Source organism: Capra hircus, chromosome 25 (assembly GCF_001704415.2).
Source record: "Capra hircus breed San Clemente chromosome 25, ASM170441v1, whole genome shotgun sequence".
Lineage (NCBI taxonomy): Eukaryota > Metazoa > Chordata > Mammalia > Artiodactyla > Bovidae > Capra > Capra hircus.
Genome location: NC_030832.1, coordinates 27,521,614 through 27,549,500, shown reverse-complemented (window position 1 = coordinate 27,549,500; position 27,887 = coordinate 27,521,614). Strand labels below are relative to the sequence as shown.

General features: G+C 44.0%; 1 protein-coding gene across 2 annotated transcripts; it reads right to left on the bottom strand.

Moving 5' to 3' along the window:
• GBAS (glioblastoma amplified sequence) lies at positions 468–27,887 on the bottom strand. Of its 2 annotated transcripts, XM_018040517.1 has the most exons (10): positions 27,714–27,884; positions 18,273–18,412; positions 18,145–18,190; positions 15,214–15,308; positions 14,809–14,879; positions 13,869–14,009; positions 12,711–12,742; positions 6,837–6,931; positions 2,764–2,847; positions 468–1,619 (listed from the first exon to the last, which is right to left on the bottom strand). In XM_018040517.1, exons 1-10 carry the CDS (start codon positions 27,803–27,805, stop codon positions 1,555–1,557), a joined length of 861 nt encoding a protein of 286 aa, XP_017896006.1. In that variant the 5' UTR covers positions 27,806–27,884; the 3' UTR covers positions 468–1,554. The 2 variants fall into 2 exon arrangements, with proteins under 2 accessions (XP_017896006.1, XP_017896007.1); XM_018040518.1 differs by lacking the exons at positions 14,809–14,879; positions 18,145–18,190 and having other exon boundaries at positions 27,714–27,887.

The window sequence follows — 27,887 nt, the reverse complement described above, 5'->3', positions numbered from 1 at the left end:
TTCTTTCATTCACATCCTGCAAACATGCTCTGAGCATCTAATCAGTAGTGTAGCTGCTGAACTTCAGGTTTGCTATGGCAGAGTTCACTACACCCACTCTCCCCCACTGCTTCCTGTGCCAGCAAGAAGAGCCAGTTACAGAAATTCAGAGCTGAAGAGACCTTAGATGCTATTGAATTCCACCTCCAGATTTCATAGGCTAAGGACCCAAACAAAGAGGGCAAGTACCCCATCAAGGAGCAGAGCCTGTTCTTCCGTCAGCGCCCCAACTCCCAAACACCAGACCATTATGCACTAGTATACAGACACCCACTCCCCAAAATATCTACCACGTGGCCTAAGAAGCAGCTGATGAGTTTATTTTACCCTGTAGACTCACACATGCCCACTGAACTGGGACAAGCCATCTTTCAAGAGTGATGGGCTCACTCTCAGCATCAGTTCATTAAAAAAAGACTGCATACATGTAATATGTGAAAATTAAGAGGATTTTTATTAACTTTTATATGTTCTTGGAGAAAACCATTCACATGTAAAAGCTTGACATTTGATATGAGATTTATTCACACTTTAACATAAATTCTTTGATCTGAGGGTCAGACATAATTTTTCATTTCAACAGGACTTTCACATGATTACAGTCATAAAATTGGCACTATTAAAAAATGAAATCAGAGCTAGACAAAGTATGCAGTTTTATGTCAATTTAAATCTCAACATGCACACCCCCCTCCCCCCATTCATGATCTTGGAAGAATCTGCTGTGAGCTTACTAAAATGCAGGTCACAGATGACTGTTTACAAAATAAAACCTCTTTTCCTAGTGCTACTCGTTTTGTTGTAGAAAAATATTACAAATAAAAATTAGTGCTATTCAAGGTGTTCATTTCAAAGTCACATATGATACACAGGTTCAAGCCATCTTTTCCTCACGTATAAAGACATCACAATACACCAAGTGGAGACTGAATTACTGATCAACCACTTCCCCCTCAGTAACGACAGAGTTTACTATGCTGACATTAAAAATGAGAGTGAAGTAAAACATTTCCAGGTATTGAGTATACTTATAATTTGTTCCTAGTCTGAAACTCAGAAAAAAATGCTACAGAAACATGATGAAATTTATTTCTTCCTGATACAAGAAATTTGTCTAAAAAATCTGTAATTATAAAACAGATTTGCTCTTTATAAAGAAATGGCTAACTTTTTTTTTTTTCCCCATGGTTAAATTCTTACTCAGAGATGACTCCAATTTTCAACTGGGCTCTTTTCCTAGGGGGTAGGGAGAGGTGGCTTGGTGTTAATATTATACGGTACATTCAACAAACTTAGGGATGTTTCAGAGGACTACAGCGCACTGTTACAATCAGCCAAACTGTAATAGTTTCCTGTCTTGTGATTATGTAAATTTTAAAGAAAAGAGGTCTCTTACAAGCTATGTACAGCAGTTTACACTTCAGTGTTTCTCTCTCACTTGTAATACAGTTCAAGTTGATTGATGACAAGCACTTGTCACATAAACTTCTGTAGGCACGTCTCCATTCCATCGCTTCACTGGAGGGGCGAGGTCTTCTGTGGGATCATGATTCTGGATTCCATTTCCTGAATAAGTGGGACTGAAAACAAGGGCCGTAATCACTGGGGCTCACTGTTTTCTAAACAGATGGCAACAAATACATGCTAACAAGTAGGCTGCTGAGGATATTCATTCAGAAGACATGCTGCCTGAAATCAGAGTACTGGAATAATCAGGACTGGTCTCGGGCAGAAATATACAAGCTACTGATAGATCAGCTGACAGCCTATAATGTGTCATTAAAACATTCTGTCACGAGGTGTATTTCATGTGTTGGAAATCAGGAAAGTCTATATTGTGAGAAAAATGGTGCTTTCTTAAAAGGTCCTTTGAACTGAATTAAAATGTATGTAGAACCAAATAATCTGACTGTATCCTGTCTACAGCAACAACACACTGTACCTGTAACCCTGTCAGTGCTGAGGAAACGTCTTTGGGACCTGGTGAAAGTGTAAGAATAAGCAGCAAAGCCACATACAGTTACAGGATTTATGACATATGAACTAGCAGACAAGATAATAGTTATTTGCAAAAACAAATTACTCTTCAATCTTCCTGGCAGGGTACAGGCTTAAGTGCCTGACGTGCAACATGGGTGGTACTTATTACCTGCACTGGTGTCACTGGGTGGTATTCAGTCTGGCTGTTCTAAAAATCAAGCAACTAGGATTTCATAGTGTATGTATTATATATACACATATGAGTATACACAGATGTATAGGCTTACATGTATGTACACAGGCACACACACGTACATATGGAAAGTTTAAATATCAAAGTAATTTCCAAAATTATTTTAATTGCTGTATTAAATTGCAATGCTTTAGGGAATAAACAATTCTGATGAGAAAGCTTAGGAAAAAATTTATTTGTATGATAAATTTTCAGAGAATACAGAAATGTACAAAAATACGTAATGATATAAAATTTACAACACACAAAGATCTGAAAACTGTACTAGACAACATGTATACTTGAAAGAATGAATATTCTCTATTGAAAAAGTCATGCAACTATCAAAGAAAAATATGACTTTCTCTATTCCCTCAACCTTACAATTCACCATCTGACAGCAACACATTTTTATTATTATTTTTTCAAATACACCATGAGCTTCAGGGTGAAAGAACATCAAAACAATGAAATGAGAAGAATGAAAGGCTTTATGCCTATCAAGATATTACCTGTATAATATACTAGTTCTTCCCAGCCATGTTTATGCCATGCTGCATTCCGTATATCTTCCCTGGTCTGAAGATCCTTGTAAGCTTAAAAACAGCCACACAGAAGAATTAACCGGACATAATGCCCTACATTCCACTAGTACAGGGGGGGAATGACTCCAGGACCTGCCACCAACACCAAAACCGGCAGGTGCTCAAGTCCCACCGCTGGCCCTATGTATCCAGGGTTCTGCACCCTCGGATTCAGCCAGCTGTGGGTTGCATAGTACTGTGTGTATCAACTGAAAAAGATCCATGCGGTTCAAACCTGTGCTGTTCAAGGGTCAACTGGATGTCCAGGCAGTGCTGATTCAGCTGCTCATCTTGTTTTCTCAAACAGCCTACATATCTTCCTCGACTTATGATGGGGTTACGTCCCAATAAACCCATCATAAGCTGAAAATATTGTAAATCGAAAATGCATTCAACACATCTAATCCACTAGAACATCCCAGCTGGGTCTTCCTTACCTTGTGTGTGTGACGTGTGTTAGTCGTTCAGTCATGTCCGACTCTCTGTGACCCCGTAGACTGTAGCCCGCCAGGCTTCTTTGTCCATGGGATTCTCCAGGCAAGAATACTGGAGTGATTGCCATTCCCTTTACCAGAGGATGTTCCCAACCCAGGGATCAAACCCCAGTCTCTTGCATTGCAGGCAGATTCTTTACCGTTTGAGCTACAGGGAAGTCCTTCCCTACCTTTAACGTGCTCAGAACACTCATGTTACCCTACAGCTGGGCAAAATCACCTGATGCCAAGCCTATTTCATATCAAGTGTTTAGTGTCTCATGTAACGGAATACTGCACAGAAAGTGAAAACCACAATAGTTCTAAGTGTACTGGCTGTTCACCCTTGTGACTGTGCAGCTGACCGCTGCCACCGCCCAGCATCACGAGAGACCGTACCAAAAGCCTGGGGGAAGAGCACAGTTCACACTTCATGTTTCTCCTGAACATGGATCACTTTGGCACTGTTGTAAAGTTGAACAATTCTAAGCTGAACCATCATAAGCCAGGGCCCATCTGCATTCCGTGAACTTAGTACTCAGCTGGGCTAACTGTGAGCGGGTTATTCTGAGTAGAACTGTCAGGCCATGTGGGAGAAGCAAAACAATCTGCTCTCAAGATTTACAGTCTAGTGGATTCAAGATGTGCCTTTACCAACCAAGTGAACTTCCTCATCAATGGGTTAAATCAATAACCAGAAACTGTCAGGCCACAGACAAGCAATAGGAGATTCAATTTTACTCAGTATTTATAAGGCCCTGCAACGACCTGGGTGAGAGACTGTGTTCATGACAGTGGAGAACAAGGACACTCCACAGGGAGAACACAGCTGACCAGGGAAAGCTCCCTGGAAGGTACGATGTGACCAAGTGGGGTTTCAAGGTTGAAACCGACATTTCATTGTCCACACGCAGGACACACACCAGAGAGAAAAGCCCTCCAGCGGAGGGAAGGGCATGGGCCAAGGGTCAGGGTCCCGGGGATGCAATTCAGATACCTCACTGACTGCTCTGGTTTCTGCTTCCCAGCCCGGCAAGATCCTTCTAACCACTGACCCGGGAGGGCTCCCCACTCAGTTCTAGTCTCTGTTTAGGGCTTCCTTCTCCCTATGAGAAGACCTAACCAGGCAGGCTGAGTAATTTGACCAAAAGTTCCCCACTAGTAAGGGAGTGTAAACTGATTACATAAAATTTTGAAGATACTGAAGAATAGAAGGAAAAGGAAGTCCTCTGCCTCTCACGACCTGGGTGAAAATGGCTAACATCCCTGGGACAAGCAGCAGTCTTCTTCCCAGGGTCAGGTGGGGACACCCCCTTGCAGGGAACACAGGTGGGAGAGGCCTGTGTTCTTTAAAAAAAATTTCTTAATTAAAACCAATTTTGGGGGGTAAAATATACATAACAAAATTTACTATTTTCTTTTTCTAAAATTTTTGGCCACACCATGTGGCATGTAGGATATTAGTTCCCTGACCAGGGGTCAAACCCGTTCCCTCTGCAGTGGAAGTGCAGAGTCTTGACCACTAGGCCACCAGGGAAGTCCCTACTGTAACTGTTTTTAAATGTATAATTCAGAGACAATAAGTTCATTACATTGTGCCACTACCATTATCATCCAGCTCCAAAACTTTTTTATCAGCCCCAGTTAAAACTTTATCCATTATAAACCATCTCTTCCCATTTCCCCTCTCCCCTCAACCCCTGGTACCCTCCATTCTACGTTCAGTTTCTGTGAATTTGCACAAACCACATTTTGTTTATCTGTTAATGGACTTCTGAGTTTGGGGAGGCTTTTAAAGATGGGAGGCACTGAGACTGGTCACATACCGAGAGGAGGAGCCCACAGGTGGGGCGGTGGAGCAGCTGCGGCCGCAGCAAGGCCTCGAGGGAGGAGGGCTGCTGGTGGAGGGGGGCGGAAGGACAGCATCATGTGCGAGGGTAACAGGAAGGGGAGCTCTGCTGGGGGAAGACCTGCTTTGAAGCCAGACCGGCTGACGTCCAAGGCTGGCCCAGCTCCTGCTCAGCTGTGCCTGGGGTGACTTCTTTACCACATGTGAGTCATGGTATCTCATTCATGGTGTGTGGCTATCAGGGTCAAGGGGAATGGTGCATAAATAACCAACACACGGAGGTGCTTGGTTAAGTGTTGGTTCTTTCTCTAAAAAAGATGGATAAGCGAGGCTAAGTTGTAGCCAACTGAGAATGCATCTCTGCACATCTCAGTACCTTTTCCCTATGAGGTAGGAAGTGGGCAGTGGACATTTGGGACACTGGCTGGAGACACAAAGGAAGGTGGAGATGGGCACTGCCTGAAAGTAGACACGTGTCTGACCTTGGCCTGTGCCAGAGTATGGGGTTTGGACCCTCCGGTCCCCATGCTCACTCACCACAGAGGCTGCTCTCAGAGGACCCTCCAGGCTGAGGAAGGAGGGGGTCTGTCTTTTCAGTTCAAATCCTCTGGACAGATTACACACTAAAAAATCACAATAAAAACGACCTCATCCCTACCTCGAGCCTGTAAAGGTTAGTTAAGTTATACTTAATAGGTCTGCTTGCCAGACATCACCCTGTCCCTGAGCCTCCAGCTGCCCCAGCAGGCGCATGCCCCTGCAGCACTCGGTGGGACCAGCGAGGGCAAATCCACACCTCAGTGAATTAATACGGTTTAGGGTTTGGAAATGTCAGGCTTTTCATCTTTTTAACGTTAATAACCATTTACAAGTGTTCCCTGGTAGCTCAGATGGTAAAGGATCTGCCTCCAATGCCAGAGACCTGGGTTGGATCCCTGGGTCGGGAAGGTCCCCTGGAGAAGGGAATGGCTACCCACTCCAGTATCTCTTGCCCAGAGAATTCCATGGTGGGCTACAGTCCACGGGGTCCACAGGGTCACACATGACTGAGTGACACACAGCTATTTACAAATGTGCCCAGAATAAGCCAAGCTGCCACTGCGACCTGCTTCCTGCTCAGCCAGGGAGACGGACACACACAGCCACAACCATGAACACACGTGTGGCACCAGGCTCTGGGGGCTCAAGGACAGTGACATTCCCTGGGGGATGAGGAGGAACATCCGAGTCAGGCCCAGAAAGACACCAAAGGAGGCGTCAAACCAAAGTGGGTAGGGACGGCCAAGGCAAGAGAAGATGCCTCAGGGGACAGCGGATCCAGACCCGAGGGGGGCAGTGGGCCCTCTTCGAGGACACCTCTCCGCGTAGAGTGTGGCACTGTCCCCAAGGGAGCTGGGGGATGTTCAGAGAGGGAGGCCGGGACCACCTTGTGAAAGGCCGCAGCACCTCTCTCAGCCCAGCTCTCACTCTCACCAGCTCACGATGAGCTGCGCTTCTGGGGACCCTTCACTGTGGACCTCTTGTGCTGGGGGCCTAACACCCACCTTCCATCTGGGGCATCTGGTCAGCTGCAGCGTTCCAGGTTCCTGACTTGAGGTATGATTTACAGGCTAGGACAACTTATTTAGAAATGAATTCTGAAATCCCAGGAACGTAAAAATGAAAGGAAAAAAACATACCCCAAAGATGGTGCACCATATAGAGCTGCCCAATCTGGGAGAAGAACCCTCCAACTGCTTCATTACCGTCCTGTCTGAAGCGAATGGCTCGAGCCCTATGAGAAAAGAACAACGTTCAGACACCGCATCAGGCGTGTTAAAAAAGTGTTTCCTCCATTCTCAGCGCAAGTTGTTCAGAACAAAGAATATTTTTAAAATTATTGAGTGTATTCGAAAGCTATTTTAATGTACATCAGATGTCAATCTACCTTTCTGTAGCAATATTAGTCATTTTTGTAAAATGTGTAGAGTAATTCCTAACTATTAAAATAAAAACAGCATGTGATATGTGGTTGCAGTCCTGATTGTTTTTTAAAAAATGGAGATGTCTTTATTTTGTGTGGCATGTTGGATCTTAATCCCCCGACCAGGGATCGAACCTGCACCCTGTGCCTTGGAAGCTCGGAGTCTTTTAATCATGGACGACCAGGAAGTCCCTGATGCTAACTTCTTTAACCTTGCATTTAGGGTTATATGATCATAATCATCACCCAAAATTACAAACCTGATTAGTAAATTATTAAAATTAGGCAAATCACTATAGTGTGCATTTTAACCCAAAGAGGGGAAAACCCTCCATATTCATCAATAGTGATAAATGTTCAGGATTGTTCACTTCATTCGGAATTTTTCTCATCCATTTTCTCAGTAGGCAAAGAAAACATACTTGCCTTGGCCTGGAAATAATCAGAAGCATGTACTGAAGAGGAGATCACCATCTTAAATAGTTACCTATGTGCCAAAATATAAATTGCATGCGGAACTGGGCTTTGTAAATAATCTTTTTAAAATAACTGAAGAATAAACTCAGTACTTCTCTGTGGATTCCACACTGGATATGTCTCAATTAGTAACATGGAAAAATAGAAATGAGTGATTCTATCCTGTGGGCAACTAAATTAGTACACTTTGGGGGATCACTCACCAATTCCTTAATGAAATCATGTCTATAATCAAAGTGTTAGGTAGTTAGAACAGGAAAAAGGAATCCAAAATGATGGTGGTTGAAGGACAAAGAAAGGAAAAGCCCATGCAAATGAAACAAAAGAAAATCTGAAGACTGCAGTGAGAATGTCAGGTCAAACAAACAGCCCTCCTCTCTAGCCCAATTTGCATAGGGCAGGCTCAGGGGGGAAGAGACAAAACGTATAAATGGAGGAAGCCAAGACAGACTGGGGCCTCTCCTTTGGCGGGGGCAGATACCTATTCAGGACTACAAATGAGTGCCATTCTAATGAACACCCCCCAAATTAAGTTTCTGGGGATAAGATTTCTCAGGATAGCTCTGAAGAGCCAACACAGCTTGAAGGAGTCTTTTGGGCCTAGAAAAAAACCCAACAGTTTCAAAGGCCCTTGCTGAATCATCTAACTTTGGAGAAAACAAAACAGAACTTTAGGTCCCACCCTGATGCTCCAGGCCAGTTGCATCTATCTTGGACTTATCACCCCCTGTCCAGAAACCTTCCACCCCCTACACCTGCACAGAAGACTTATCACCCCCTGCCCAACTACAAATGCCATCTCAACTAAAGAATACCCAAAACATCCCGCCAGATTAATGTTTCCCTTATCGCTTCCACAAACCTCTCTATAAATATGGAGCCTCCCTGATCCCTCTCCACGCTCAGCCTGGTCTATAGGCCGACTGTTGCCCCGCCTTGCCTGAATAAAGGTAAGCTACTTCTGTTGAGGTTGTCTTTCCTCTCTCTGCCTCGGCCGAACTATACCTTATGGTGCTAGGAAGGGGCGAGGCACTCATTTCACTCTCTCTCACTCTCCCTTCTTCTCATTGTTTTCCCTTTTCCCAGAGTCTGGGAGCATGAACATCCTCCTAGCTCACTTTTCTGCCAGGGCTCAAGTTCCCCTCGGTGCGGGGGGGGGGCCCAGTGCCTTCGTGAGCGGTGCAAGCCTTGGGCTAAGGTTTTATTGATGCTTTGCGTACCCCCAGGCCTCGGCTCTACCCCCTTTCCCTTTCTCTGACGACCTCCGGAATGGGGAACTCTTGCCATTCGACTGCTCTACGTGCAACACTCCACTCAAGCCGGCCCCTAGATTAAGGCAAAATCCGGACGGTGTTCTAGAGGCGCCCTAGAGCTCAGTCCTCTCCGGGTCCCAGGGACCCCCGGCCCAGGGCCACTCTGTAGGCGACGGTGGGGGACGCTCTACCTCGACACAGAGCTCTCTTCTCATAACTCCTATTGCGACTCCGGGTGACGACCCGAGCTCTCAATAGGAGCCTCTGCTTGCCTTTCAATTATGGGGTCTGGCCAATCTGTCCCAAAAGACTCCTTCACAGCTTGTCAGGAATTGTACTCCAAATAGACAGGAGACAGATCACCTGATCCCTGAACAAGGAGGGACTTGAGCCATCATGAATGAGGCGTGTTTTTTCTGGGAAATACCTCCAGCTAAGCTGAAGAAAGTTTCACAGTCCTCAAGAAAAATATTCATATCCTATAGGATCTCAAAGAATGAGCTGGAGAGTTCTCAGGGTGGCTACAATCTCTCTTTGGGGGAGCCTTCTCCTGGCCAGGGGGGATTTGGTTGGCTAATGCCCCTACTAATCCCTGTTATCACCATCTTGATGCTGCACACTATTTCTCCATGGATTATCAACTGTCTAACCTGTTTTCTCTCTGCCCAGGTCAACAAGCTACAACATGCAGTGCCAGTTCAACAAAGACTTTATAGTCTTTTTAGTTTTATATAAAACTACACCTGACCATGGAAAATATCACTCACTCTTAGATAGATGCCGCTATAAGGACTCTGAGGCTTAGATTACCAAGAGGGGGAGACCCAATGCCCCTCACCATCCCAGCTCAGCAGGAAGTAGCCAGAGAAACCTCAACACCCCTATTCCCAAAGAATTGGGTCTCCCATCTCTGGAGGGGGGAATGTTAGGCAGCTGGAATAGGAAAAAGGAGTCCAAAATAGCAGCGGCTAAAAGACAAAGAAAGGAAAAGCTCACAAAAAGAAAACCTACAGACGGGAATGAGAACATCAGGTGAAACAAACACGCCCCCTTCTTGGCTAGCCCAGTTTGCATAGGGCAGGCTCAGCGGGGAGGAGACAAACGGATAAAAGGAGGAAGCCAAGAGAAAGCCAAACGAGGAAGGCCTCTCCTTTGGGGTTGGCCCGCCCTCACACCTTGAGGGTGTATTATCCTTTGCTTGCCAAATAAAACTGAGTTGTAACCAAGCTGTAACACTGGTCCACCATTTCAAATCTTTGCTGCGGCAAGACAAAACAGAGGAAATTACATACTCCCCCAACAATAACATACAATCAAATATGTTTTTCTTAGTTTTCAAATGAAAGGGAATTCTCTCTTGTATTAGTTAGCCTTGATGACCTAAGAAGAAAAGACTCACTAGAAAGAAAGGTCCCAGAACTGTTTTCTGGAGGTAAAAAGATCTTAGAAATTATCAAGCCCAAAACAATAAATTTCAAAACTGAAGTAAAGAGAACATATATAAACTGAAAATAAAAAGTCACAGCTCTCCTGTTCCAAAGCGGCTGTGCCATTTTACATTCTCACCAAGAATGTATAAAGGCATCAATTCATTAACAACCTCATCAACACTTGTTATCCTTTTTTAATTACAGCCATCCTAGGAGGTATGAACTGCTATCTCAATGCGGTTTACTTTGCATTTCCCCAATGACTAAGGACATTGAGCAGCTTTCCACATGTTTATCAGGCATTCATAGAGCTCCTTTGAGGAAATGTCTATTTAAATGCTTTGCCTATTAACTTTTTTTTCAAATTTATTTTACAGTTTTATTTTTTATTGTGGTAGAAAGCACCTGACATTAAATTGACCTCAACCGTTTCCTACTGTACAGGCCAGTGGGGCCAAGTCTATTCACACATTGTTGTGCAACACATCTCTCCAACTTTTCATCTTGCAAAACTGAAACTACCCACTAAGCACCAGCTCCCCTCTGCTCACCCAGACCCTGGCAGCCACCATTCTGTTTTCTGTTTCTTTGGTGTTGACCACTTTAGAAACTTTGTATTAGTACTTGTCATTTTATAATGGGCTTACTTTGCTTAACACAATGTTCTCAAGGTTAACCGTGCATGTGGCAAGATTTCCTTCTTTTTAAAGGCTGTATAAAATTCCACTATATGTACATGCCACATATGTATCCATTCATCTGTTGATGGAAATTTACCCTCCTTCCACCTCTTACCTCTGTGAATGCTGTGATGAACAGCGCTGTGCAAATATCTCTCTGAGATGCTGCTTTGAATTCTTTTGAAGTAGCACTGTTACATCAGATATAATGCTATTTTTAATGTTTTTAAGAAGCACTGTATGAAAAAACATTTTCCATAATGGCTGCCCCATTTTATATTCCTATCTACATTACGCAAGGGTCCCAACCTCTCTGTATCTTTGCTAACACTTGATATTTTCTGTTATTTTGATAATGGCCCTTCTAAAGGGTATGAGATGGTTGGCATATATTTGTGGTTTTGAATTGAGTTTCTCTTATGATCAGTGATGCTGACCATCTTTTCATCTCCTTTTTGGCTATTTGTCTATCTTGGGAGAACTGTTTTTACAAGTCTATTGCCCATTTTTAAATTGGGTCATCTTCTCATTATTGAGTTGTATGATTTCCTTATACATTTGGGATATAAGTCTTTTATCAGATATGTGATTTGTAAAATTTTCACTCAGTCTGTGACCTCTCTTTTAATTTTTAAAACTGTATCCTTTGAATTACACACAAGTTTTTAGTTTTGGTGAATTATAATCAATTTTTTTCTTTTGTAGATTGTGATTTTGGTGTTTATCTAAGAACTCTTTGCCTAATCTTATGTTACAAAGATTTTCCCTTATGTTTTCTTCTGAAAATGTTATATTTTAGCTGTTACATCTAGGTCTACAATTCATTTTCAGTTAATTTTTATATATAATATGAGATAGGGATCTAAATTCATATTTTTGCAAGGATATCCAACGTCTCAGAACCCTTTGATGAAAAGTCTATCTGTCCCCATTGAATTGCCTTTGTATATTTGTCAAAAACTAATTGTTCACATACGTGAAAATTTGTTTCTTGTCCTTCAGTTCTATTCCATTGATCTAAATGCCTGTCTGTATGTCAGTACCATACTGTCTTGATTACTCTAGCTTTGTAGTCAGTTTTGAAGTTGAGCAGTGAGTCCCCCAGCTTTGTTCCTCTTTTTCAAGACTGTTTTAGCTAGTTTGGGGTCCTCTGCATTTTTAGAGTCTGCTGAGATTTTGACTGGGATTCTGTTGAACCTGTAGATCTACAGGGTAGAAAAACTGGTATTTCGCTAATTAAATGAAGAAGAAGAAATGGAAGCAGTTATATCATTGTGGTGTTCTGTTTATGTGACAAAAGCAACATTTCAGAAAAGATAATGTCCAAGAAGAATAGGAAATAACCTCATGTACCACTGGGGTTTTGTTTTTATAAAAAGTCCTTATCTCTTGGGAGATATATGCCCACTCAAATACCCAGAGATGCAGTGTTATGTTGTTTGGGATTTACTTTCAGATACTCTGGGTAGGGGCATTTAGACTTCAACAAGACTGGCCATGTGTTGATAATTACTGAAGCTAAGCAATGGGGGGAAGGAAAGGGGGGACTGGTGGTATTATTCTCTCTAGTTTTGTACTTGTTTGAAAAATCTCATAATACAAATATGTCAAACAAAACAACAGTCTAATATCAAACTGTGACATGAATCCCAGATTTTATTTCTAGAATTAATGCTCCGGTGTAAAAGACTCTAAGACTTAGAAATCTAAGTCTAAGACTTACAAACTCATCATTTGGTAATATACTCACCAGTAATTGCCCCATTCAATCATAGTTCCTGGCTGAAAAGAGATTTGGATTTTGTTAGTCCTTCTGTGAAGAAATACGGAAATAGCAGCATGAAAAATACCAAATGACAAGACTAACTAAGAAATTAACTTTTAATAATGGGAGATCTAACAAGTAAAAAAATGCAACAAAACAACATTATGCACTCTGTTCATACCTAGCCTATGGTGGGAGTAATAATTCTACAGCTTCATCTAAGGAGACAACATATACACAAGGTTAAGAGTTAAGGTCATCCAGTTATAGCTATGAAAATCACAGTTAAGCCATTTGTGATTAAATTGTTGGTACCTACTCAGGCTTTATTGAGAAACTTCAGTTTTTTATGTATTAATTTTTTTGCTGTGCAGCATGTGGGATCTTGCTTCCCCCACCAGGCATTGAACCCATGCCTTGTGTAGTGGAAACACAGAGTCCTAACCAGGGAAGTCCCTACTGTGAAATTTTAAAATAATTCAATTTAAGTAAACCTGACAAAGACATTCCTTGATTCTTCTCCCCCAAGTATAATACTGAATGTTAGACCACTGAGATCTACTGATATGTTTTCACTTTAACTATGCTGTTATCTGGGCTTTTTTTTCCAGTCGTGTCCTAGCAGGGAAACATCTAGAAAGTCGTAGAAATATTATTCCCCTTTTCTCTTACAGTGCTGTATAATGTATTCAGTAATCACACGCTTATTAGTTGCTCTAGTTCAATGACAACAGATGTATATAATGTACCTGGGCCTGCATTTTAGGTCTTTTCTCTTATGTCTAAGGCTATAAAACACAAATATCCTTAAAAGAAGAGAAAGAATGAGAAAGAAAGAAGATTAAAAAAAGAAAAGAAACAAGGGACTTCCCTGGTGGTCCAGTGGAACCTGCTTCCAATGAAGAGGGGCAGGGGTTTGATCCCTGGTCAGGGAACTAAGATCCAACATGCTGCACAGCAAAAAACAAAAAAAGACAAAAACAAACCAAAAAAAGGAAATGAGGAGAAGAACTGGACGGGGAGAAAATGAGCCAAGCACACATCACAGAACATATGCCCAGCGACTGCTCTCGACACCAGGGGTGTGCGTCCAGCTGCACAGAAGAACGAGGGGACATGGTGAACTCCTATTCCAGGACTTACTCGGAGCTGGTAGGATCTGAGTTCATATATGTTCGGTCCTGACCGTGGGATGGGTTCGTTCCAGAAACTGAACTCCAACAGCAGCTGATTCTTTCTTGAGAGAAGCATGTTGCTTCTTGCCTTACGGAATTCCGAAAATTCCTTTGAGTGAAAAAGGTGCTCATGAGACTTGCTAATATTTACAAACAATATAAACCCACTTGAGTAACATGTACATTCCCCCTCTAGTAGAATACTATATAAACAGGGTCCCTTGGCCTGAGACAGTCCCAGCTCACATCTTGTTGAGTCAGCATAATGGCTGTTAGCATTCTCTTTCGCTTTCAAAAGTGTCCAGGTTTAGATAATAAACTTCACTGTCATCTTGATTATTTAAATGACAATGGAAACGAATTTAATTTCCTATGCTTTTAGGTCCTCCTGACAGTGTTTGACAGTACTGCAAGACAGATGACATGGACACCTCAAAATATCAGATAATCCAAAAGCCATTTATACAGGGACAGGGAAGCTACACAAAACATTTTCTTCTCTAATAATGTTAAGCTGGTAGAATTTTTCCAGGAACACTTTTCTGTTAGTGAAGGGAGGGGAGGACAGCAAAGTCAGCCCAAGGTGAACAGTGTGGTTGGCAGTTCCTAAAGCAGGTATGCGTTAGGTAACTCAGGCTGACTGTGGTGACTAGGCTGACTTACTGGCTGCAAAGTACCAGCTTATCAGTCTCAAAGTACAAGTGACTTTTCCAATAAGAATTGTTATTTTAATAGTATTACTGATGACTATTCAAATACAACCTCAGGAAACCAAATAATTAAATCTTTACTACTGAAAACTAATAGTTTGCTTACAAAAACTGGTATTAGAAAAGAGTCATTTAATTCTGTACTAACATCTACTGTATCAATAGTTTGAATAAGCAAACATTTGTCAAAATCATTACCTGATTTTCTCTGAGTTTATTCATCACTTCTGTGAGGGCTGGATAGCCTCCTTCATACCTCCATAGGTGAACTGAAACATATTTTAAAAGATAACATACATTTAGACCTTTATGATACTCTGACCTTGAAAATATTCCAGATATGCTTAGTGTTGACACAGTATAAAACTGTAATGCGTGTTGGCCTGAGTTACACCGTAAAGTTTCAATAACAGATTCAAATGTGAAAAATGGTCAAAAAGGAGTTTTTGCAGTGATTTACTGAGAAACTACTTCAACCCTAAGACTAGATCAAGATTCGGAAAGCTTTGATTATAAAAACAAGCACTAAGTTGAAAATCATTTAAGTGATGACAGTAAAGGCTTAAGGAACAAGTGTTTATTCCAAAGACTTCTGCTTCCTACCAGCTTGATCCTGTTCGCCATACCACGTGTTCCAAGTCCCCACCAAAGTACAAGGGTAATGTTTATCTTCATGAATCCTTGGCAACACCTCTTGACTTAAAGAGAAGAAAGAGCAACACTAATTAAACAAGCAACAAAATTACATCAGGTGATAACACATGATCAATAATAGGAAAAGGTCACCTACTCTTGTCTTCTGACAACTGACCTCAGAATACGTTTATGATGAAACAAACTACAGAATTAGCCTTTTAGCTGAATTCTGTTTTAAAACTCTAATGGCCCAGTTATCAAATGCTTAGGTGACTGATAACCCAGCTATCTAGAACAGTGGTTAAGTAACTCAAGTATATTGATAAAAATGATAAAGAAGAGTCAAAGGCCCCCAAATTCCACAACTATGAGTTTATTATTCACCATTTCAGGGGAAAAAAAGCACTTAGGAATGGTGATATGTATAAAAGCTAAGTTCTGGTGGTTCCAAAGATAGGACGGATGAGAGTAATGGGAAAAGAATGTGCGAGAAGAGAAAGAGAAGAAAGGAATGTTGAGGATGGGGGATATGACAGAAGCAGCCCGAGAGGCAGAGGAAGCAGGGTCAGAGAGGGTGGCCTTTAAGGAAGACGACGAAGTTGAAACACAACAAAGTCTGGAAGCAACCTCCACCCCACTGATCCCAAAGGGCATCCATGGTGCAGGAGAATCCAAATGAAAGACACAACATGAAGTATAAATTGGTTTCTACCCAATTCAACCAGCTAAGGGGATGTGAAAGGTATCGCAGAATCCCACCCTGGACCCAGCGCCCGGGTTGTTGCTGTCCATCAAACGTGGTCATGGCAGGGCCTCGTTCCACAGAAACCCTCCTACAGTACAGATTCTAATGGACAGGGAAAGACAAAGGGAAGAGGCATAGCTGAATCACACCGAGAGGAAAGCTAAAACCTGCACGCTTTTTTGAGTAGAAAAATTATGACGAAAAAGTACAATACAGATCCAACAACGGGTGCAAAAAGATATCAAGGGTCAGAAATGGAACCTGTTCAGATTACTTGCTGACATCAGGTGATATTAAGTAGTGATCATCACCCAATGTTGGGGCCCTAAGACAGGGTGGATATGACTAGTTAATGGAGAAAAGCTCTGAATGGTCTTATGTCTAACTAACTGAAAACTCAAATGTCTTTCTGACCAAGTACAGTGAGCAAACCACGTATTATTTTTTGAAGGGTAGCATTTACTTTTAAAATTAAGATCAGACATTAAATCTATTTGATATATGACACATGAATGTTCAGAAGTAACATGGGGTTGATGGAAATTGGGAAAGATGGATTGTGTTAGGGAAATGGAAGTGGGTTTTCTTTTTGCCACATGACATGAGCAGAAAGTAAAGAACCCAGGGCTGGAGCAAGTGCGGCTGATGGAAGCCTGCACAGATGACCGAGGTGAATCGGGGCTATTAGGTAGGTCAGTCACCCTAGTACCCAGAACTGGATGGGTTGGGCAGAACCTCATTACTGCAGCCCCTAAAAACCAGGCAGGTGTTAAGTCTCTATGTACTGGAAATAGGTTGCTGCTGAAAGTTCCAGAGAAAAGGAAAACAAACAGGATGAAGGAGAAAATAGAACTCAAGCAGACCAACTTGACAAACTTTCAGGTAATGGATTGCAGTGGGTTGGGGGTGGGGGTGCAGCTTCAAGCCCAGGAAGGCAGTCAGAAGGGCTACTTGGAAATGGGCCTCAACCAGCCTGGAGAGGGAAACAAGCAAAGAGAAGCAAAATGCACGTCAAATGAAGATGCCCAGCCCTTAGTGACGGACTGGCCACAGAAAGCTAAGGCAAGAGTCAAATAAAACCGCGGCGAGTGTCACACATGAGGAGGCGGGAGGAGCAGAGCGATTCTACATTTTGAGTTTGAAGTGAGAACAAGACTTTCAAATAGAAACATGAGTAGATGGCCAGGAATCTGAGACAGACAGGAGATGAACTGATAAAAAAACAGGACAGGGAAGATAATCCAGGGAAATAGAAGCATAAAGAAAATTTTCATCTTATGAAGAGAGGTTTAGAGAAAAACTACCTGATTTGCTTTAGGTCATTTTTTAATAAAGAGAAGGGTGCCGAGGTGAGCAAGAAACTACGCTACTAATGTTACCTTTTGCGACCCACCTCCAAAAATAAAACAACAAAAGATTTTTTCGCTTCTGAAAGTTAGGCTGATTCAGGTAACAAAATCATTTGCTTTCTCACGAAAGCAGTAGATATGCACGGTTTTTAAAAAGTGCTTTTAAATCATGTTTGCAGACAACTGATCATTGAACTGCTATTTCTATTAACTTAAGAACTGGTGCACTTAATTCTCTTTGGTCTTAAAGTTTACAAATTCTGTAAGAGTATACGGATTTCACATCACTCTAAGAATCTGCTGAATGGATTTGAACCCAGGCAGATGGAAGACTTCGAAAGAAACGGCAGCTCTACTGAAATCATACAGGGCTCTTACATTGCAGGGGTACTCAGGTGTAATACTGGAAATAGGGGCAGTCCCCGGGACGTGCACTCTAACTCTTAATGTTCAGAGCTGTCCAGAGATGGAGCATATGAATGTATTTAAGAACAGTGTCAGGAAGGGCTCCAGAAAGGACTCAAGCACTGGATGAGTGGCTGGACTGACAGACTGGCAAGGCTCCTTCCAACCTGAAAGGCTGGTAACATTCCAAAGTCTGGCAGTCTACGCAGACTTCGGTGAATAAGTGCTTAAAATCAGAATGCCCCGGTAACCCCACACAGAGCTCAACTTAAGAGCCTCTCAATGTTCGGCTTTAAGAAGAGGCATGAAAGATCTCGTTCTGCTATCAAGGGTTAGCGCAACCAACAAATATTAAAATCATTACTTTTCCCCAAGTAAAGGATAGTTTGGTATACACACCAAATTTTGTTGTATGCTTCTAGGCATTCCGGTTTAACATTGTGAACTGAAACAAAAGAAAATTCAACGATAAACTTATGAACCAAGGGAAAAACGTTAACTATGAAGATAGCAAACCTAGGACTCACACTGTAATTTGTACAGACTGCTGGTTTCCTTTTTGGCTAGGAGGTTAGAGTGAGCATCTTTCCTTGGGTCAACTTTCCGCACAAACAAGGATTTTAACCAGCTGTCCTCTCGAGGTCTGTTATCGGAAGATGTCAATTTCCTACGGGATCACAAACGCAAAAATTTGAGTTTAATCAGAGGTACAAAGATGTCAGGGTCTTTGGGTGGTAGCGCGTGGCCCACTGTTTTCATAAACTCATCAATCCGTTCAGCAAACACTCCTTGGGCACACATTCAAAGCACTGTTCTAGAACTTGAGATGTCATGTGTCCACTTTCCAAGCCAACAGTGTGCACTCTGAACGTAGCAGCAAAGTGTGAGAGAAGGAGCTTCGGCAACCTTCGGAGAGTCCTCACGTGCGTCTCCGTGAGTCCTGCTGCGCTCTTCCCGTCTCCAAGGAAAAATTTCAACATAGGAGAAACATACACGGAAACCGAGAAGAGTCAAATTCACAGAGAGAGAAAGTACACCAGTACGTTCCAGGGGCAGAGAAGAGAACGGGGAGATATTATTGATGGGTGAGGAAGATGACAAGGTTCTGCAGGTACACAGTGGGGATGATTATACAACAATGTGAATATACTTCATGCCCCTGAACTGTACTCTTAAAAATGGCAAAAGTTTTATGCACTTTACCACAATAAAAAATGTAAAAAGGACTATACGGAGAAAGTGACATGAATTCCTTCCTTAAAAAATTATTTTATCCCTAGAGTCAAGATTTTTAACTCACAAAAACCTAAGAATATAAACCTCATTAACATATAAATGACCTGCTAATTCTCATCTTGTAACTGAACTTCTACTGTACACACTGTCAGAGCGATGATAAATCTGACTGAACTAGCAAGCAACACTTTACCAGTGCAATTTTAGCTGAGTGTTTACCTCCCATATGCTTGCTAGTGGGATCACAAATTTGTGTGAATTCCCTAGAGGGCAGTGTGGCATTTATCCACAGCAAAATGCAAACTGCGTAGGCCTTTTGACCTAAGGGCTGCACTTGTAGTTCTGTCCGAAGGGCAGCTATATTTAGACAAGCGCACACAGTTGAATGCAGGAGAGCATTCCTTACTGCCTTCCAGTTTGGTCCTGGTAACGGCAATCTGGACTCCATTAATGGGGACTGGGCAGATAAAACAAGGCAGATCCAAAATCAGGACAGAATGCAGTCATTAAAAAGAGGGAGTAGACCTACACGCACTGACATGTTGATATCTGAGATGAGTTCCATGAGAAAGCAGGCCCAGAACAGTGCCATAAATACACGTACAAAGTGAAATGCTAACAGTGAGGACATCCGGGCTATGTGACTGGGCTTGGGGTGTGAGGAGTGAGTTTTCCTTTTCACTGTATAACCTTCTGCACTCTGTGAATTTTCCATATACATATATTATTTTTATACTTAACATTAGCTAAAATACCTAAAAGTGCACGTTTAAAAACTCCTTTATGGGTAAGCTAGATAGCTATATATAACCTGAGAAAAGATTTTAAAAATTAAAGCCTGGTAGGGACTTCCCTTGTGGTCCAGTGGTTAAGACTCTGTTGCACCTCAAATGCAGGGGCTGCAGGTTCAATCCCTGGTCAGGGAACTAAGACCCCACATGTTGCATGGCATGACAAAAAAAAAAAGAATGAATGAATTACAATTCACACACCACATAGATGATTCTCACAAACGTTGAGTGGAAGAGCCAGACACATAAGCTCAAAACCAGACAAAATTAACCTAAGGTGTTAGAAGTCAGGGCAGTGTTACCCTTGACGGAGCTCACTGAAAGGGACACAAGAACGGCTCTGAGGGCTTGTGATGTCCTGCATCTTGATGTGGGTGCTGCTTACACGGTTGTATTTATATTGGAAAAATTCATCAAGCTATAAATCTAGAATTTGTGTACTTTCTAAAATGTATGCTATACTTCAGTAACAATTTTTAAGTTAAAAGGGCTGCTGCTGCTGCTAAGTCACTTCAGTCGTGTCCAACTCTGTGCGACCCCATAGACGGCAGCCCATCACGATCCCCCGTCCCTCGGATTCTCCAGGCAAGAACACTGGAGTTAAAAGGGCAAGTATTTTAAGTAAAATAATGCATGTAGGATCTTAGTTCCCTCACCAGGAATTGAACCCGCGCCCCCTGCGCTGGGAGGGGAAGTCTCAACCACTGAGCCAGGGAAGTAGCTTTCTCGTTTATTTTTAAGTACACGTTTAACCCCGAGTAAACACACTTAAAACATGTAGGACAGCACCTGATTAATGGTGAGAGATTTAAAAATTATTTTTTAAATGACTTTAAAAAACTAAAAAAAAAAAGTTATATATAAAAACTATTAGATCTTTGAAAGTCGCTCAGTCGTGTGACTCCTTGCAACCCCATGGGCTCCAGCCCGTGGAATTCTCCTGGCCAGAACAGTGCAGTGGGTAGCCTTTCCCTTCTCCAGAGGATCTTTCCAACCCAGGGATCGAACCCAGGTCTCCCATGTTGCGGGTGGATTCTTTACCAGCTGAGCCACAACGGAAGCCCAAGAATACTGAGTGGGTAGCCTATCCCTTCTCCAGCAGATCTTCCCGACCTAGGAATTGAACCCGGGTCTCCAGCACTTCGGATTCTCAACCAATTGAGCTATCAGGGAAGCCCTTAAGTATTAGCCCTTCAGCAAAAATCAAAATCACACGGTATTTATCTCTGTTTTCAATTCACTCTTTAATTATATAAACTAATTCTGAAGATGGCAGTTCTCCAAATGAATCATGGTAAAATTCATTTCAATAAAAATAAAAACATTTTGTCAATTTGTTTCAAGTATTTTCCTTTTTTTTTTGGTCCTACCCCATGGCTTGTGGGATCTTAGTTCCCCAACCAGGGAGTGAGGCCAGGTCCTCTGCAGTGATAGCGCCAAGTCCTAACCACTATTCTACCAGAGAAGTCCCGTGTTTAAAGTATTTTAAACACACCACATTTTTGGATACTGGGTTAAATAATATCACGAGGCAAAATGGCAAGCATATAAAATTAGTGATATGCAAAGCAGAAAGTTTTAAGATTTGTGAGCAGGACTTTGTATAGTTCCTAGAGTTTTTAGATTTCAAATTTACTAAACAGAAATTGTGTTTAAAAATATGTGTTGGTTAAATAAATTTTAAGACTTTAGGAATAACAATTATGAACAACTAGGAAAGAGATACAATGGAAGTTTCTAAAAATATCAGTACTAAGGAACTTCATTAAGAAGTAACTCACCAAGGTAAGCACTACGCACAGTTCTTAATGAATCCTTCCAGAAGTACATAGACAAGCATATGACATGCGCAAACATATAGCTATTTAACTCTTAGTGTATTTAATGCTTTATGAAATAAGAGCATAACAAAGAATTATTGACAGGCTAAATCTGGAGGGAAAAAAATTCTGAAGTAATTCTTTCCTTCCTCTTTAGAATTTAAGGGGATTACAAGTTAATAACCACATACTTCCTGTCAAGCTCTGGACAATTTGTCTATGTCTTCTCATTTAATTCCCAGAACAATCTAGCAAGGCAGGTTACTATTGCATTTTAAGGACTGGACCCCAGAAGTCCAACCTGAGCTAAGAAGCGGCAAGATAAAAAATATGAACCCAGATCTAACTATAAAGTTCAAACTATTTTCACTGATAAGGGACACCTCACCCACACGGATCTCCCCAAGTAAGCATTTGTTCCAGATTTTTAACACCAAAGGGGTTTACTTTAGGATGGGTAAGATGAAGTAAGGGTTATGACAACACTTTGTAAACTAAGATTAACGTAAGAAACAGTCAACATCACGGGACACACATAAGAAACCACGTGCTGTTTACTTGTCAAAGTTGGGTAGCAATTGTCTTGACGAATGAAAGGCAGTGTGACTCAGCATCAGCGCCAAGTGACTCTTGACCTCTGAAATCTTTCGAGTGGCAGGTGACTGAAGCTGCCCCATGTGCCCAGTCCACCTCACTGAACCATGGCAGTGGGCTGAAGTAGCCATGCCAACAGCCAGCAGGATTCTAAGGCCTGGGTTGGGCTGGGTCTTTACTGAGAGCAACAAACACAGGGATCGGCTGTTTTTACATCATCATATGCACGTCAGGTGGTACCTCACGGGGTGCCACCTACGGGGCAGCATATTCAACAAAACACGCTTCTTTTATTAATTCACCATTATTACTTCTTTTGGCTAAGTCACAGGACTTGTGGAATTTTTTTGACCCCGGACCAGAGATTGGAACCTGGGCCCTTGGCAGTGCGAGATCAGAGTCCTAACCACTGGATTGCTAGGGAATTCCCCCAAACACTAGATTTTAAACAGAACAAGCATTGAGTGCCTGATTCAGCGGGTACAAAGATGACCAGATGCTGCGTCTGCCCAGTCTCAGGGAAAAACCTATCAGTGAACAGCCAGAGCGGTCACGGACACTGTGGACTCGCAGGCACTGTGGGAACTCGAGGGAGTGAACTGTCTTGGCCTTGGCCGGCAAGGAGCCAGAGGAACTTCAGGGCAGAGACTCCTGCTCCGTCTTGGAGGACAGGCAAGACAGGTGCACGAAGCCTGTGATAATTCCAGTCACAGGAACAACGTGTCCAGGGGTATGGAGTCGTGAAGCTACGTGGCTTATTTCTGGAACAGCAAAGTGTTCAGGAAAGCAAGAGAACACGGCGTGGGAGGACACGGAGGGGGACAATGGGAGGGCAAAGCGGGGGGCGGAGAGGGCTGCACTCTATCCTATACGTGGGGCAATGCCAGCAAGTTTCAGAAAAGATCTAGGTGTAAAAAGCAGCCTGGCAGTGGTGAGCCAGGTGGACAGTAGTAAGAAAGGCACGGGGCATGGCTCCTGGCTGGGTATGCAGCCCCGCAGTACCAGGCACAGCTGAGGCATTCGATACTCGCTGGACAGACCAAGGGATGATCCTGGGTTCAGACGATGACAGGAGGGATGAAGGGGAAAGAATACATTCAAAAGATACTCCTAGGAATTCCCTGGCGGGCTGGTGGTTTGGATTCTGTTCACTGCTAAGGGCCTGGGTTCAATCCCTTTTCAGGAACTAAGATCCCACAAGCTGCATGGCATGGCAAATTTTTTTTAAAAAAACCCAACCAAACAAAAGGAAAAACTCCTGAAGTGAAGGGGAGGAGACTCGGGTCCTGATTAGGTATGGAAGATGGTTTGGGGTTCAGTTGGAGCAAATTACAGAAGGGAAATATATTTAACGTGGAGACCCTGGGACGAGACAGTAGTAGTGCAAAGGGCTTTGGTCGCCTCATCACCAGATATATCTACTGATTGTGCACTGCACGTGCCAGACTGAGGAATAAACCCGGCCCTGACTTCACAGAGCTTGCTGTGCTGTGGAAGCAGGCGGGCAGAAGTAATCACAGTGCAAAGCAGTAGGAAGGAGCCCCTACTGGACATGGAGGTGGTGGGTGTAGCGGGGGTGGGGCAGAGGACACGGAGGCCAGCCTCACAGAGACATGGGCCAACTCTCCGGGGAGACACTTGTTGAGCTTCGGACTTGAAAGATGGGGGGCAGTCTGTCAGGTTGCTGCTGGTGGGAGGAAGGACATTCTCAGAAGCAGAACTCTACCTGCCCGCAAAGCCAGGAGTGTGTGACTATGGCAGGGGTGAGGGGCAGAGGGGAGGCCGAAGGACTGGATCCAGAGAAGAGTCCTGCCTTAAAGCAGGAGTTGTCGGACTCCCCTGCCCACCACCCAACACCCCCAGAATCCCAGTGAATCTGTCTTCACCATGGCTGCTAGAGACAGCAGTCCCCAACATTTCATTTTGAAAAACTTCAAACACAGAAATGAAAGAACAGTATAATAAAGACCTCTATTTTCTCATCTAGATGGAAAAATGATGACTATTTTATCCTGAGTCTTTATATGTATTTTGTTTTGTTTATTTTTACCAAACCATACGAAACCAGACTGAAGACATTATGCTACTCCATCCTTCAATACTTGGGCACACAGCTCCTGAGATCAAAGACAAACTGAATCTCTAATAATATTACATTTAAGGAAAACAGTAATCCTATAACATCTAATACCTACTTCATATTAAAATATCCCCAATGGTTCCTAAAATGTTGTCTACAGCTTTTCTTGGTGGAGGTGGGGTGGAAGGGAAGAGGGATGAAGACCTGGTCAAGCTTCACGCCATAGAGGCCTTTCTAGCAAGAGACGGTCCTGCTCAGAGTTCTCCAGTTGCCCCCTCACCAATGGCTTCAAGTCCACACTCTTCACAGGAACCTAGCCAAGAGCTGCCCAGAACTGAGCTAGGGGAGTGTTCCTGCACAGGCAGAGTCAAGACATGCTGGAGGCTGAATGAACAGGTCTAGCACCTGACCAGATGGGCAGGAGCAGGGGGGAATGGTCTTCTGGTTCCTAGCCTGGGGCACTCAGTGGAAGATGTTCCCTTAGTAGGGAGAGCGAGCCCAGGAGGAGCAGGCAGGCTTAGCAGGAGGAAGATGAGTTACGTTTCCATACATGGTCATTTCCAGGGCCTGGGGGAAAGTTCAGTAAGCAGCTGAGCGGGGCGCCTGGCACTGGGCAGAGCTAAGATGTGTGCGGCAAATAGGCCTCCCAGGAACACTTCTGCCTTCCCCTGCAACCACTCTTGCAAGGTCAACCACAACACCCCTGCTGGTAAGTGGTTTTCTTCTGTCATCTTAACCTTTTACCAGCATCTGGCACAGCTGACCCACTCTCTCTTTGAAATACCTCCTGCCCGGGCACTGACCCATAACAGTGACCTCACAGCTGCCCCTTCTGGCTCCCTCGCTGCCTCTCCTTCCTGTGTCCGGCCTGTAAATGACCAGATGTCCCAGGGTCTGTTTCTCAGCTCTTTTCTGTCCACACTCCTCAAGCAATTGCACCCATTCCCATAGTTTAAAAAAGCACTTTATTATGAAAAATGTCAATCAAATAGACTACACTGAAACCCATGGATCTATTAACATTTTGGATTCCTACATGCTCACAACTCTCAAATGCGGTTCAGACATCTCGTGGAGGAGTCATACAGCTCCAGAAGGCCAATTGCCTACTGGGCCTTTCTGTCTGAATAGCTCACAGCCATCTCTAGCTTCACCAGGTTCAGAACTGCCCTGGATCCACCCCCTCCCCTCCCTGTACCTGTTCCTCCTTCTCTGAATGACCAGCAGTCTCCCAGATGGCAAGTACCTGTGTGCCTTATTCACTGATGTCTCCCTGGCATGCAGTGGGCACGCTCACCTTTGGAACAGCTGACTCTTGGTGAATGGCACCAAGATCTGCCCAGTTGACCATCCTGATGTGGTCCCCTTTTCAAAGTCAGACTGATCTTCTAAACACATAGATCAGATGAAGTCACACTCGAGTGTACACCTTTAAGTGTTTTCCATGGCTTTCAGGATAAAATCCAAGCTTTCAAAATGGCTTGTAAGGCCTGGAATTATTCAACACCGCTCCTGGCCACCTGTTCTCTGTCTTCACTTCTGTTTCTAGATTTTTCTGGGGTTTCCTAGCATGCCTGACTGTTTCCACTTGGGACCTTCATGGCCCCTGATCCTTCAGGTCTCAGCCTAATGTCACCTTCTCAAAGAGGCCTTCCATGACCTTGGGTGGGAGGCTCCCTGAGTTTCCCCCATGGCACCTACCTCATTCTCTAAGTCTACGAGGGTTTTCACTATGGCTTCCTGGGGAAAGCGACCTGCGCTATTATGTTCAAGTCAACAGAGCCTCAGTGACATTGTATCCATTCAGTATTTCAGAGAATCAATGAGTTCACTGGGTCTAGGCTGAGTCCTTTCCAATGAAGGAAAAAGTCCTGATGCTGGGAAAGACTAAAGGCCAAAACAGAAGGGGCAGCAAAGGATGAGATGGTTATATAGCATCACCAACTCAATGGACATGAATCTGAGCAAACCCCAGGAGACACTGAAGGAGGGGTGTGTGGTGTGCCACGGCATTGCAAAGAGCTGGATGGAACTGAACAAGACTGAGTCCTAAAGAACACCTACAGTTAAGGCAGACTAGAGCCCAGGAAAGAGTCAGAAGGTACTGGGGACCCTGGATAAAGAAAGACTCCAGTGTCAAGAGCACTGGTCCCACCAGGAAGTGGGGGTACCAGGCACACCAACTGCAGTTCTCGTTTACAAGCTTCAAGCGATCTTGGGCACTTTAGGTGAACACTGTCATGTCAGCTGTCTTTTTTTGTCAAGAATAAAATATCAATTTCATGGGCTTTTATCACTTGTGTGAAAAAAAGCAACAGGAGATACTAAATAACAGAATCAAGATAAAAGGAGGCTGACTTGGTGATCAACTTGGAAACAATATCAAATTGTGAAACATAACTTGAACATGAGTCCCAGGAAGGGTACTGGGCCTGAAGCCTGCCAAACTTGGGTTCAAATGCCTTTTCCAGCAATGTGTCTCAAGTTCTCCGAGGTGCCTTCTCTCTAAAATGCAGATCCTATTACTTCTTAAGATTGTTACACGATAACGTTAAATAAACCATATCGGAATCAAGCTGGCCCGCATTAACATTTAACAGGTAGTTCCGTCCCTCCTTCACTTTTAAGTGTCAACTGTATTTTCTCCGGGCTCATTGTTTAATTAACAAACAAAAACATAAACGTTCAAAGTACCTAACAGACACCAATTCAACAAACTGACGCGCAACTTAGTGTGGGCTTTGCTTTTTCGATTTGGGAAAAAGGGGAATGGTAACGTCAGGGATGGATTCAGAAAACGGAACATTTAATCCAATAAGATTAGAAAAAAAAAAGTTTACATGAACCCTATGCCGACTCAGTGCTGATCACTGTCCATACTTTTTGGTCAGCTACCTACTTTTAAATACACCTCTTCACTACCACTCCCCTGACCTCCACGGAGGGCTCAGCCGGGACGATGCGTTATTTTATTTTCTTCCTCCCAACAACCCAGGACCTGAGGGTGTCTCTACTGCCATGTGCGGATGCTGACGCTGAGGCTTCGCGCGGGCGAGCAGCGTTCTCGGCGGGTCCGGCCGGAGCCCCGCGGGCCAAGTTCAAGGCCTGCGGCCTCAGCCACGCGCCCGCCGCTCGGCCACCGCTCTGGGTCGTGGCGGGTCAAGGTCCCGCAGGCCGGGCCGGCTCGGCGCGCGGACGTGGCTTCGGCGCCGAGCGTCGTTCTCGCCATGACCTTGAGCCCGGCCGACCGGACAGGCGCTCGGACCCGCCGAGGCTCCAGCTCGCCCCGCCGCGCCGACCGCGGCCCCGGTCCCGCCGCCCCGCAACCCGGGCGGCCCGGCCCCGTGGGGAACGCGGCCGGGGCGGGGACCCGCGCCGGGGACCCCGCGCCCTCCGCCCTGCAGCGGCCCCTCCCCGGCCGCTCCCGGAAAGGGCGGCGCTGCTCACCGGAGCCCGGGCAGGAGGCTGCCGGGGCTGGCCCGCCGCAGAAAGCCGCTGGCTAAGGCCGCTCCGCCAGCGCGCAGCACTCGCGCCGCCATCTTGCTCCGGCGCCTCGGTTCCCACCGCCCGGGCCGCCGCTGACGCCGCCGCCGCCGCCGCCACCGCCACGGCCGCCGCGAC

What these genes read in the sequence shown, in the direction of transcription:
- GBAS (XM_018040517.1), bottom strand. Translation starts at nt 27,805, where the DNA reads ATGGCGGCGCGAGTGCTGCGCGCTGGCGGAGCGGCCTTAGCCAGCGGC. An exon ending in TGGCGAACAGGATCAAGCTG is followed by an intron (nt 14,880 to 15,213) that starts GTAGGAAGCAGA and finishes AATATGTTTCAG; the next exon opens with TTCACCTATGGAGGTATGAA. An exon ending in AGAACTAGTATATTATACAG is followed by an intron (nt 1,620 to 2,763) that starts GTAATATCTTGA and finishes CCTTGTTTTCAG; the next exon opens with TCCCACTTATTCAGGAAATG.